The sequence below is a fragment of the Sphaerodactylus townsendi genome, linkage group LG07, assembly GCF_021028975.2.
Source record: "Sphaerodactylus townsendi isolate TG3544 linkage group LG07, MPM_Stown_v2.3, whole genome shotgun sequence".
In the NCBI taxonomy this organism is placed as follows: Eukaryota; Metazoa; Chordata; class Lepidosauria; order Squamata; family Sphaerodactylidae; genus Sphaerodactylus; species Sphaerodactylus townsendi.
In genome coordinates this window covers 10,758,652-10,771,788 of record NC_059431.1, presented here as the reverse complement: position 1 = coordinate 10,771,788, position 13,137 = coordinate 10,758,652, and the positions used below count along the sequence as shown (strand labels likewise).

At 47.3% G+C, this 13,137-nt stretch overlaps 1 protein-coding gene and 1 pseudogene across 1 annotated transcript in view; one reads left to right on the top strand and one right to left on the bottom strand.

The window, feature by feature from the left end:
- ST8SIA5 (ST8 alpha-N-acetyl-neuraminide alpha-2,8-sialyltransferase 5) overlaps positions 1-13,137 on the top strand; it is a 104,513-nt gene that overhangs the window by 17,302 nt on the left and 74,074 nt on the right. The window contains exon 2 of the mRNA XM_048504317.1: positions 7,857-7,964. Within this exon, the coding sequence (XP_048360274.1) occupies positions 7,857-7,964 (108 nt within the window). The remainder of the gene's footprint in view (positions 1-7,856; positions 7,965-13,137) is intronic.
- LOC125437326 lies at positions 665-791 on the bottom strand (annotated as a pseudogene).

Sequence of the window (13,137 nt, the reverse complement as noted above, 5' to 3'; positions counted from 1 at the left end):
TCACTCCCTCCCTCCCCTTCCTGGGGAATTGATTTTTTTTAGCTCCAGAAATTACCATCTTGAGTCAGTGCCCATATTCATGCATAGCTTATTCTGGTGTTTTCAGTTGTTTCTGCTGCCGGCTATATTACATAATGCTGTTTTCCCGCTGTGTATCTTTTTCTTAAAGACAGCGGATGGGGGATGGTGGGGAAGGGATTGGAAGCCCTTGAACTGTGATTTAAAACTGTTGAAATTTGCAAGCGCTCCCCGTTTGATCTTTTCCTATAAGCTAGCCGGTTTGGCTGTGGCAATATCCCAACGCCAGAGATCCCACTCCGTATATCAGCATCTCCGCTAAACAGCCGGCCTTGTGAACGACTGGAACATTTTCTTCTAACTCATCAGGATTTGATGGGTTTGGGGAAGTTTGGGGAAGATTAAAAACCCCCGATAATACTCCCAAGAGTGTTTTTGCCTTCGCACGCCCCACGAACTTCATTCTGTCCTTTTAGTTTTATACACTGCAAAAAGAAAACCTCTGTCTGGCTCAAAGAACAGCATTATGCCTTTGATGGAAATAATTAAAAAGTGAAAATCCAAAAAGTGGCATAAGTTGGAAGGATTCCAATTGCCAGATGTTCAGCTTTATTCCTCTTTAGGAGATGGGCCACATACACACCTCAGTTAGTAGAAACATCAGTTAGTGGTAATGTATAGTCCTCAAATAGAGGACGTATCAGATATTAAACTGACAAGAACAGATGACTTTATAGAGAATGCTTTCCCAGCCAAAAGGCCGAGAGGACTATATATTTTCACTGAAGGGATATCATTTATGCCAGTGATGGTGAACCTTTTCGAGACCGAGTGCCCAAATTGCAACCCAAAACCCACTTATTTATTGCAAAGTGCCAACACGGCAATTTAACCTGAATACTGAGGTTTTAGTCCTGCGGGCACCCACTGCTCTGCCCTGCGCTGCTCCAGTGCCTCCACCCCACCTGCTCAAGCAGGGGCCAGCCTGCTCTAGCCTCCAGCAAGTCCCACACACCACTCTGCGCCTCTCTAGCATCTCCGCCTCCTCTGCCCCCCCTCGGGCATCAGCCACCCGGAGCCCAGGCACCAGGCCTGCCAGCCGAGTCCTCCCTACTCGCCGCGGGGCGTTGTGCCCAGCGGCCCAGGCCAGCCTAGATGAGTGTGTGTGTGTGGGGGTGGGGGGTGATTTTCCACCACCCACATGATGAACTCTGTGCATGTGTGCCCATAGAGAGGGCTCTGAGTGCCACCTCTGGCACTCATGCTATAGGTTCGCCATCACTGATTTATGCAGACTTGGAGTTCTAAGCGTATATTTTGGGATCCCCTTGCTGTTTGTAATGTTGTGTATTTTTCTTTATTGTTGGTTTTGTTTTTTTATACAGACTTTTTAATCATTTCCATTAAAGGAATATTTTTTGACGCTGTTCTTTGAGCCAGACAGAGGTTTTCTTTTTGCAGTCTCTACACTGTTTCTGGCTCATCTTATGTACTTTTAGTTTTGTATCCCCGGCCTTGACTTTTCCCCATTTTCCAGATGCGCAGTTCGTTTTCAACACGGGAAAACACATCTCTCAAAATGCGGGGTGCCAAACTACAGACATCAGTTTTCCTGGAGAAAATGGCTGCTTCGGAGGGCTCACCCCATGGCGTACACCCACGTGAGATGCAGGGGGTGGGACCTGTCGATGAAGCAGCGTTTCCTAATGGTTAAGGCTGCAGCGTTGTGGCATGGAGCAGAACCTAGTGGTGCCTGCTTGACATAGGACGGAGCCTGATATCCAAGGTCAAAATGAGAAGGTTAAGAGGTGACACGATAGCCATGTTTAGATATCTGAAGGAATGCCATGTTGGTGCTGATCGACAATACAGAGTTTGTTAATTGATTCAAGGTCCGAGACCTAACACTTTATTTGTGACCATTCGTATGAAAAGCTTAGGTGGTTTCCAGTGGTGGGATCCAAAAATTTTAGTAACAGGTTCCCATGGTGGTGGGATTCAAACTGAGGCATAGCCCCAATGGGGCTGGGCGGGGCATGACGGGGGCGTGGCTGGGCATTCCGGGGGCGGGGCATTCCTGGGCGGGGCTGTGGCAAGGACGCAGCCGCTGCGCCGGTCCTTGGGCGGGAAACGAATGCACGCAGGCGCAGGCTGCCACGCACACTGGTGCACCTCCTGCTAGACTTCTTCAAGTTCTGCGCGCTACTGCTGAGAGGAGGGGCATAACTTAAGGCAAAATCACCAATTAGTAACCCCCTCTCGGCACACACAAATAATTAGTAACCTACTCTCGGGAACCTGTGAGAACCTGCTGGATCCGACCTCTGGTGGTTTCCGCACAGCCTGAATATAATGGGCCGAGGAAGCTATTTAGCCCGTTTGGGGGAAGAACTTTGCCCAGGGCTCTTCCCCCAGACGGGTTCAGCCCCTTTATATTTCCCTCAACTAGGGTTTTTAAAAAATTGCTAAACTAGCAATCTTTGGGGAGAAACCAACGGAGCCACTGCAACCCGGACTGTTTGCAATTGCTTCTTGGAGGGGTGAAATCTCCAGTGCTAGGGAAAACAGGGTTCATTAATAACATATTACACACGTTATTAGTGTGCTGTGCAGAAACCACTATAGTTCGACGAGCGCTGGCACACACACCCTCCCCACCCGAGTGAAATCCTCTTGCTATCACCTTGATCCAGTTCAGATATCTGGTAATCAAATGCATTGCAGATATGTCTCGATCTGGGGGTGGTTTGATCATGAATGAAAGCAATCTTGAAAGAGGAGAAATCGAGGCAGCGAAGTGTAATTCCATTCCGCCATTGCCCTTGACTTCTCCTGGGCGTCCTCTGGGCTGTAGTCGAGCGATGGAGACAAAAGAAGACCACCCTGCGCCCCGGTTTGTGAGGCTGGGCTCCACTATCAGCTGCACTAACTTGTGCGTGCCAAGATCTGTCTTATGCCGAAAGGCTTAACAGACTCGAGACGGCCGAGAACGAGAGGATTCAGTGAGGTTTCACAGATGTCCGAGTTCACATGAGGTCAGGAACCCAATATGTTGAATAGTCAGAATACAAAACAGCCTTATATGGAGACAGGCCTTTGGCCCATTTCAGGGATCTTCAAACTATGGCCCTCCAGATGTTCAAGAACTACAATTCCCATCAGCCCTGCCACTTGGCCACGCTGGCAGGGGCTGATGGGAATTGTAGTCCATGAACATCTGGAGGGCCATAGTTTGAAGACCCCTGGTCCATTTGGTTCAGAGCCGGTTCCAGGTTTGGGGGGCACTGGGCAGAGAATGCCCAGGGTACCCCATGTCCACAACTAGAGCCTCCGTCTTGCCCACCCACCCACGTGCCCCCACCTGCCTATATATTTTTCATCTGCCCACTCACAAGCTCTCCCACTCCTAGAAGCCACGGCTGCCCACACCAGGGGCGTACCGCTCAGGGGGCCATATGGGGTCAAATGTCCCTGGACAGCGGCCATTTAGTCACATGGGGGTGGCGGAACATCACCCCCCCCACTCCTCGGCCCGCCCCCGGTCTGTACACTGACTTCAAGACCTGGTGCAAAAAAAGTTGCTTGGTTGTGGTGGGTGAGGGCGGCCGCCGATATGGGGGGCGGGGGCGGAAAACTCAGATTTTGAACCGGGCTGCATTTTCCCTAGATACGCCTCTGGCCCACACTGCTTGTACGCCCTTTCCCGACGGTGCCAGGGGGTGGGTGCAGCTAGGAGTGCCACTGCATGGCTGCCGGGAATATCAGGTGTAGCACCTGCATGCCCTTCTCCAGCAGCGTCAAGCAACACGCACAGCTGGGATTGCAGGAAACAATGCACTCACAACCCGGCAGCGGAAGGGCATGAGTTTAGGCATAAGAGAAGATGCTAAATTGTGACTTAGCGGCAGAGGACCCCACCAGAAGCATGGGCCTTGGCGGCTGCCCCATCTCAGGGTATGCTGACGCCAGCCCTGATCTTGTTCACAGTGCTAGATTTACCTATAGGCTTGGTAGGCCGAAGCCTATGGCCTCAAAATCTAGGGGGCCTTCAGCCAAGGTGTATAATATTTTTGACACTGCCCGTAGGCCTTTCTTAGTCACACGCACTGTTGCCTCTAAACAAGGAGCAGCAGTGGCGTAGGAGGTTAAGAGCTCGTGTATCTAATCTGGAGGAACCGGGTTTGATTCCCAGCTCTGCCGCCTGAGCTGTGGAGGCTTATTCACGGGGAATTGGCAGATTAGCTGTGCATCTCTACACATCACGCCAGCTGGGTGACCTTGGGCTAGTCACAGCTTCTCGGAGCTCTCTCAGCCCCACCCACCTCACAGGGTGTTAGTTGTGAGGGGAGAAGGGCAAGGAGATTGTAAGCCCCTTTGAGTCTCCTGCAGGAGAGAAAGGGGGGATATAAATCCAAACTCTTCTTCTTCGTTAATTTTCCTTCTGCCTCCTTCCTTACGTTTTAAGAAAAATTAAAAAGAAGTACAATTTAATCCATCCACAATAATTCGTTATCAGAGGAAGAAAAGAGAGAAGGTGAGATTCTGATTATTTAATTATATACTTAATTATATAGACTAATTCTCATCGTAAATAGAAGAAGGAGGAAGCGGGGGGGGGAGTTAGTAAAAAAAGAAGGATAAAGTTTGGATGGGTCCATTGATAAGAAACCTAACCTTCTACAACTCCCTTCTAAGCTAGCAGAACACTTCTACCTTGGAAATTACTCGTTCATGTTACATACGTCTTACTTGAGGTTTTATAATCTATACAAGAAACAAAAAAGAGAGAGAAAAGGGAGAAAAAAAGACTCGTATTTCTCTGTATAGCTCTTAATGGAGATTTATATACCGCGTTACATGTTTACTTGAGTCCCATTTCAGAATAATACTTTCTGAAGACACTAGCATTGATGTCTGTATTGATTTTGGCCTTCTAGGACTTATTCCACAAGATGTTTGCAAAGTTCAGTTATGGCAAAAGTTTTTCATAGTATTTATTTTAACCTTTATGCTCTCCACCTCCTCCTCCTCCTCCTCCTCCTCCTCCTCCTCCTCCTCCTCCTCCTTCTTCTTCTTCTTCTTCTTCTTCTTCTTCTTCTTCTTCTTCTTCTTCTTCTTCTTCTTCTTCTTCTTCTTCTTCTTCTTCTGCCTGGTTCCACCCACAATGCCCCCATTTCCCCTACCCCAGTTCCCCCAAACAGCTACCCCCTACCAACAACGGGCTTAAAAAAAAACCCTGGCAACTATCTAATTATAGCATTATAATGTTCAGCTTCTCTGAATTCCCACCTTTTCTTAACGCCCTCCCCATCTCTTTCCTTTTATATCTCTGCAACGAGAAAGGTAAGGCACTTTTCTGTGAAAGGGAAGGCACTTTTCTGTGAAAGGGAAGCTGGGAACTTTAGACCCAATAGGCCGATTGCTAACAAGGTTAAAAACAACATGTCTGTGACTAGTGATTGAAAATGACAGCTCTTCAGTGGCGTGATGGCAGGAAGCCACCGTGGAGGTCTGGCAGGGAAAATATGGGGAAAGTGTCACGTGAAAGCCGCATTGTCTCTGTTTACATCAGTGGTGTGGAAGATGCCCCCGATTTGGCCACAAGGAAAGCCTGAAAACTGGATCACCCATTTGAGGAGAGAAAGTTAGTGTAGTGTTGCTGGGACTGGGCCGCTCTAGAACGCAAGGTGCGAAGAATTGGCATTCTCTCCCCCTTCCCCTTTCACAGTTATGCCTACATTTATACCATCTGAGTGGTGTGCTTTTATAACAAGAATTCGCTAGGAAAATGTTCACAACAATGTTTCTGTCAACGTGGAGTTCCATTCTGCTAGAAAACAGCACTTAGCTGCCATTTGGACATTTTTTTTTTTGGAATTTAGCTGTCTAGGACAGTGATGGCGAACCTTTTCGAGACCAACTGCCCAAATTGCAACCCAAAACCCACTTATTTATCGCAAAGTGCCAACATGGCAATTTAACCTGAATACTGAGGTTTTAGTTTAGAAAAAATGGTTGGCTCCGAGGCATGCGTTACTCGGGAGTAAGCTTGGTGGTAGTCGGTGGCTTTGCTTCGAAGCAACCGTGCAACTCTTCCAACAGGTGAATCACGACCCTAGGAGGGTTTACTCAGAAGCAAGCCCCATTGCTAGCAACCAAGCTTACTCCCAGGTAAAGGATTGCGCTTTAGTTCTTCGCATGAAAATCAGTGGGGTTTAACAGCACTTAACAGGGTTACCTACACTGCTTCCCCAAAACTAGATCTTAGGTTTAATGCTAATAACCGAGCCCAGCGGCCCATGCCAGCCTAGATGTGGGCGGGGGGACACTCTGTGCGTGCCTACAGAGAGGGCTCTGAGTGCCACCTCTGGCACCCATGCCATAGGTTCACCATCACTGGTCTAGGATAATGCTGAAACACATATGACGTTACAGTGAGGCACTAATTTCTTCCTTTTCTCTTTTTTTAAATATGGTTTTGTTTCCAAAATGATTGTTACCTCTCAGAAGTAGTCTGTAATTCATCTGAATAAGAGGAGAGAGGAATTCACGTGAGACTGGTATATGGTTGCTTTTAGCTCTTGCAACAGAAGGTGTATTGATTGCATTTTTATCTGCTTCCTTGAAGCAGCGCAGAGCTTCTGCAAAGGTGGATCTCTGCTCCTGTTATCTAATGCCGAAAGGCTCAAAGTGAGTCTGAGAGAAAGTGACTGGCCCAAGGACACCCAGTGTGCTTCCATGGGGATTTGAACCCAGAACTTCCTGTCCTGGTCCAGCCTCACTTCTGCTCTGTTTTACACTCTGCCCCACTGTCTAGGTAGCATTCCTAAAAGTCCATAGGGAATTCTGGGAACTATAGTTTGTCAAAGGGAATAATAGCTAGGTATGTCTAAAACACAGGTGTCAAATTCACGGCCCTCCAGATGTTATGGACTACAGTTCCCATCATCCCCTGCTAGCATGATGCTGGCAGGGGATGATGGGAGCTGTAGTCCATAACATCTGGAGGGGCGCGAGTTTGACACCTATGGTCTAAAAGTATTCTCAGCACCCTTGCTGAAACTGTGGCTCCCAGGTTCTTCAGCACTTAACATTTAAGCCTACCCTTTTTGTTGTGGAGATATAAGGGGAAAGGTACAAGCAGTGTTTTCCAGATTGCCTGGAAATGGACAGAGAGGGGAAGCTGCAGGGTATCTGGAATAGGGGGGGGGGAGGGAGAAATTCACTGCTCAGTTAATCGTGTGGATGATTTTACTAGGACTGCAGGTATCTCTTTGTGATGATGATGATGATGGTGTGTGTGTGTGTGTGTGTGAGACTAGAGAGAGACAGCCAGTGTGGTGTAGTGGTTAAGATGCCAGACTAGGATCTGAGTCTCACAGGTTTGAATCCCTCCTTTGCCATGGAAACTTCCTGGGTGACCTTGGGCCAGTCATACACACTGGCCAATATTTGGATGGGAGATTGCCAAGGAGTACCAGGGCAGTGGCAAACTACCTTTGAACATCTGTTGCCTCGACACCCCCAGCAGCGTTGCCCTAAGTCAGCTGTGACAACAACAAGAACAACTGCCTAGAGCAGGGGAGGCCAACCTATGGTGCTCCAGATGTTCATGGACTACAGTTCCCACCAGCCCCTGCCAGCACGGCCGATTGGGTGATCTCGAGAGCCAGTCTCTCCGAACTCTCTCAGCCCCACTGCCTCACAAGGTGTCTACCACGGGACGAGAAAGGGATTTGGATTGCAAGCCGCTTTGGGGCTTCTTCAGGTAGAGAAAAGCGGCGTCTTAAAACCCCTCCCCTTCTTCTTTTCTACCAATTGCCTCGTTTTCTTGCTAGTGGGCTGCAGTTCAGCTGGCAGAGTGGAGAGGAAATGGCCAACTGGACCGGCAGCCTCAATTTCACGGATGGCGGAGCTCAGAAGAGCACGACTGACCCAGGCACCAGGTACCGAGACCCTGGGGGTTGACGGCGGAGGGAGGCCATGGTCACCAGGCTGGGCGCGATCTGGGATGAGGGCCGTGGCTCCGTGACACAGCGGGGGCCCTGCTTTCATTCCTGAGTTAAAAGCGTTGTTCAATGTGGCAGTGCTGTGGAAGGGCCCGTGCCCGGCACCCGGGAGAGCCACTACCGTTCAGAGTGGATAATCCTGACCTAGACAGATTAATGACTGCTCCCAGTTAAATGATAATTATTTATTTTTACCTTGCTTTTCTTCCTGGTTGGGGGTCCAAGGCAGCTTCTATCTATCTATCTATCTATCTATCTATCTATCTATCTATCTATCTATCTATCTATCTATCTATCTATCTATCTATCTATCTATCTATCTATCTATCTATCTATCTATCTATCTATCTATCTATCTATCTATCTATCTATCTATCCATCTATCCATCTATCCATCTATCCATCTATCCATCCATCCATCCATCCATCCATCCATCCATCCACCCACCCACCCACCCACCCACCCATCTATCTATCAGCTCACAAAATAGCTGCACCTTAAACAACAATCAGCAAAACATTTCAAATACAAGAATGCAGCTGAATTCATTAAAAACTTAAAACTTTAAAAGCTTAAATAACAATTACAAGTTACATACCAGCTAGTATTTTCAGGTTGACAGCCCAATCAAGGGGGGGGGGGGGTGCGTGGTGGCCAAGAATGACACTGCAGCATCACAGCCCCGCTCCTTCTGAAGGGGATCCGGGCAACACAGAAAGGGTGAAAACAAAATGTCCTGCCCCTGGGAACTCCATTGAAGTGACAGTTACAACGCGCTTTCTCACGTTTTAACTGTGCCGCCGTCGTGGGGAGCATTTCTGGGCGGAAAGCTCTTAAGAATCCACCTCCGCCCCTGCCGGCGCGAGAATTTGCATCACACGGATGCTGTCGCAGCCCCGATTTCCGAGTTTGGGTGCTGTAGAGCTGTGCGGTGCCCCGCGGTGCATAAGAACATAAGAACTAGCCTGCTGGATCAGAGCAGAGTCCATCTAGTCCAGCACTCTGCTACTCACAGAGGCCCACCAGGTGCCTTTGGGAGCTCACGTGCAGGAGGTGAAAGCAACGGCCTTCTGCTGCTGCTGCTCCTGAGCACCTGGTCTGCTAAGGCATTTGCAATCTGAGATCAAACATGTATTTGCTCACCCCGCTGGCGTATTTGCCCTTCATGCTGGCAAGGTGGGACGCATGTCAGCATGATCCTGTGCTGATTTCATGATGGATTCACACACACACACACACACACACACACCCTTATTGGGCTGTTATCCTAACAACAATCTTGTGAGGTTGGTTACGCTGAGAGATTGTGATGGGCCCAAGGTCATATGACAGGCTTCCATGGTTGAGTGAGGGATTCAAACCCGGTTATTCCAGGTCCTAGTCCCGTGGTGGCGAACTTTTGGCACTCCAGATGTTAAGGACTACAATTCCCATCCTCCCCTGCCAGCATGACCAATTGGCCATGCTGGCAGGGGCTGATGGGAATTGTAGTCCATAACATCTGGAGTGCCAAAGGTTCGCCACCACTGTCCTAGTCCAATGGTAAGCACTATTCCCTACCAGCTAGTATAAAATTCATGTGAGTACGTCTTCTGGTCCCAGTTGCGACAGACGCTTATATAATGTATCCTTTGGCATGAAGCAGCCCTGTTGTTCCCTTTACTTATTCATTTATTGATGTTATTTATAGTCTCTGAGACTCAAGGAGGATCACACACAATGAATCAGTTCAGTCAATGGGATGAGGCATCTAATAAGCAATGTATTAGGATAGGGATTGCAGAGATTTGCAATGGAGCTGCCATCTGAACCAAGCAAACTTATTAAACTTGACATGTTTAAAGTCCCGCTGATTTCAACAAGATTGTGTTAGATCCACTAAGCTTTCTCAGCCAAACAAAGAATTATGGAACTGGGAGCAGTAAGAGCTGTTTTTTTTTTTGAGGAAGAGAAGGAAGATTTTTCCCATACGCGCAAGATACGTAAACAGATTACCAGGTAGGAAATTATATCTGTTGGACAAGAGAAACAGATTTCCCTATAAGTCAAAGACTTTTTGTTACACCGTGTCACATATATGCCTAAAAACCTTCAAGCAGCAGCTTTATATGCTATTGCCCTAGCCAGATTGGTCTCTGCTAAAAATCGGAAGCGAAAAAGCCAAAGAAACAAAATAACCGGCCGATGAAAGTAAGACCTTTGAAATAACGACCTACGAACTAAATAGGGCTGATTATGCACAGGTCTCTGCCTCGTGGCGAATGTACGTCGAGGCAAGATTTCTTGTGCAGACATATTTCCCTGAGCCCTGCGTTCACTTTGCAGTGTCGCCGCGTCAAACGGCACCACTTTAAGTGCGAGCTTAATTTTCTTTGCCGCCAGAGCGATGGTGGTTTACTGGTTAGCTCAGCCTTGGCCACAGACTTCTCCCAATGTCAGGACTGATTTTTGATTGTAGTCTGTCTTATATTATTTTGATTGATGTATTTATTGATTGCCCCGCTAGGGCCTTCCGCTCCTCGGAGGCGCGTCTGCTGGAAATCCCCGGCCCAAAGAAGGTCCGACTGGCCTCAACAAGGGCCAGGGCTTTTACAGCCCTGACCCCTACCTGGTGGAACAGCTCCCTAAGGAGACCAGGGCTTTGCAGGACCGTCAAAGTTTCCGCAGGGCCTGCAAAACGGACCTCTTCCGCCAGGCTTCTTCGCCCCCCATGGACGGGGTTGGGTTTGGGAGGGTAAAGTCACCATATTGGTTGTTTTAAATTGCAGAACTTAGATTATGTTTTATGTATTTTATTGTATCTATTAAATTATGTTGTACACCGCCCTGAGACTATATAAGAACATAAGAGCATAAGAACTAGCCTGCTGGATCAGACCAGAGTCCATCCAGTCCAGCACTCTGCTACTCGCAGTGGCCCACCAGGTGCCTTTGGGAGCTCACCTGCAGGATGTGAGAGCAATGGCCTTCTGCTGCTGCTGCTGCTCCCGAGCACCTGGTCTGCTAAGGCATTTGCAATCTCAGATCAAGGAGGATCAAGATTGGTAGCCATAGATCGACTTCTCCTCCATAAATCTGTCCAAGCCCTTTTTAAAGCTTTTTAAAGCTATCCCTTTTGGGAAGGGCGGTCTAGAAATATATTATAACAACAACAACAACAACAACAGCATGTAGAAGGGATCTGTTTTTTATTTATTTATTGTTTTTTAAAATGTATTTATTATTTAATAATGTATATAGGTGAGATGCTGAGAAAAATCCTGATTTCGGGTAATAGGATATGTCTGCTATATTATAGGGGGGAGATTTTGCAGGCGGTATAATTTTTTTCCTTTTATGTCCTTGAGACGTCTAGATTTTTAAAATAATTTTAAAAATATTTCTGTTGGGAAAATGGGAGGGGGAATAAATCGGGGATAAAATGACTTTAAAAAAAATCAGATCGCCAGAACTGACTTTTTAAAGTTAGGGATTATTATCTTATTACTTTTAATAAATATTTTGATTAAATATTTAAAGTCTATTTGTTGACTTAAAGACTCACCAGCCGCTTATCTAGCTTCACCCATCTTACTCCCGTGCATGCCTCTCCCCTTCCTTCCTTCCTTCCTTCCTTCCTTCCTTCCTTCCTTCCTTCCTTCCTTCCTTCCTTCCTTCCTTCCTTCCTTCCTTCCTTCCTTCCTTCCTTCCTTCCTTCCTTCCTTCCTTCCTTCCTTCCTTCCTTCCTTCCTTCCCTTCCTTCCTTCCTTCCTTCCTTCCTTCCTTCCTTCCTTCCTTCCTTCCTTCCTTCCTTCCTTCCTTCCTTCCTTCCTTCCTTCCTTCCTTCCTTCCTTCCTTCCTTCCTTCCTTCCTTCCTTCCTTCCTTCCCAATTACTTCTCTCCTATCCCACCAACTGTTTTCTGACCCAGAGGGGTGGCATTTGGACACACAAAGATTGTTGTTGGGGCTGTCTATTTGGCCAGACGGGAGACTAACCCGTTTTTGTTACAGAAATTATTCCCCCTCCTTTCTTCCACAGTTTTTAGAATCAATTCACCTCGGTCATAAGGATTATAATAAATGCTGTTTCTAGTCTTGGATGTTAGATGTTTTAGTTTTGACCGCCAGGGTCAAAAATGGTCTAGCTGCACCAATTTGTTGTTAACGTAGTGTGTAAATGAATATTTGTAAGGTTGGCTATTATGGACCCTTACAATGTACTGATAGTTTAATTAGTTATATGGATAGGTATATTTGTAATGTAGGCTAATAATATAAAGAAAATCCAAATAAAGGGACACTAATTACAAACTGTGTGTGTGTGTGTGTGTGTGTGTGTGTGTTTGTAGTTAGTGACCTTTGTTTCTGTTTTCTTAACTTTCAGATGCTTAATTCCATTGTTATAGGGTTAAGCTTTGTTCTGATCCTGCAACTATGTGTTACAGCTGATACAGTTAATAGTATTTTCTCAGCCTATTTTAAAGCGTTTAAAATAGCTCCCATGCCTGCCTGCCAACCCTTACCACAGCCCTGTAAAGTAGGCTTGTAGTATCATTTCCTTGGTTCCTTTGCCTGAATTGAATTTGAGTCTCCCTGATTCTCCTCTGGCACTATAACTACTACACAATGCAGGGGGCCTGCTGAACCCCTCTAGATCCCCCTCTGTGGCCTGCAGTTTCAGAAGAAGAAGAAGAAGAGGAGGAGGAGTTTGGATTTAAATCCCCCCTTTCTCTCCTGCAAGGAGATTCAAAGGGGCTTACAATCTCCTTTCCCGTCCCCCCCCCCCCTCACAACAAATACGCTGTGAGATGAGTGGGGCTGACAGAGCTCGGAAGAACTGTGACTCGCCCAAGGTCACGCAGCTGGCACGTGCTGGAGTGCACAAGCTAATCTGGTTCCCCAGATAAACCTCCACAGCTCAAGTGGCAGACCGGGTAATCGAACCTGGTTCTCCAGATTAGAGTGCACCTGCTCTTAACTACAACACCACGCTGGCTTTCAGGTGTACAGACCCTGACGCCAGCTCTTTCCAATGGCCAGTGCTTGAATCACCCCTTGATATTTTAGCATCTCAGGGCTTCCGTGTTTTTGCAGCTCGTGCTCCGCACGCTCTTCCTAATCCTCTTTTG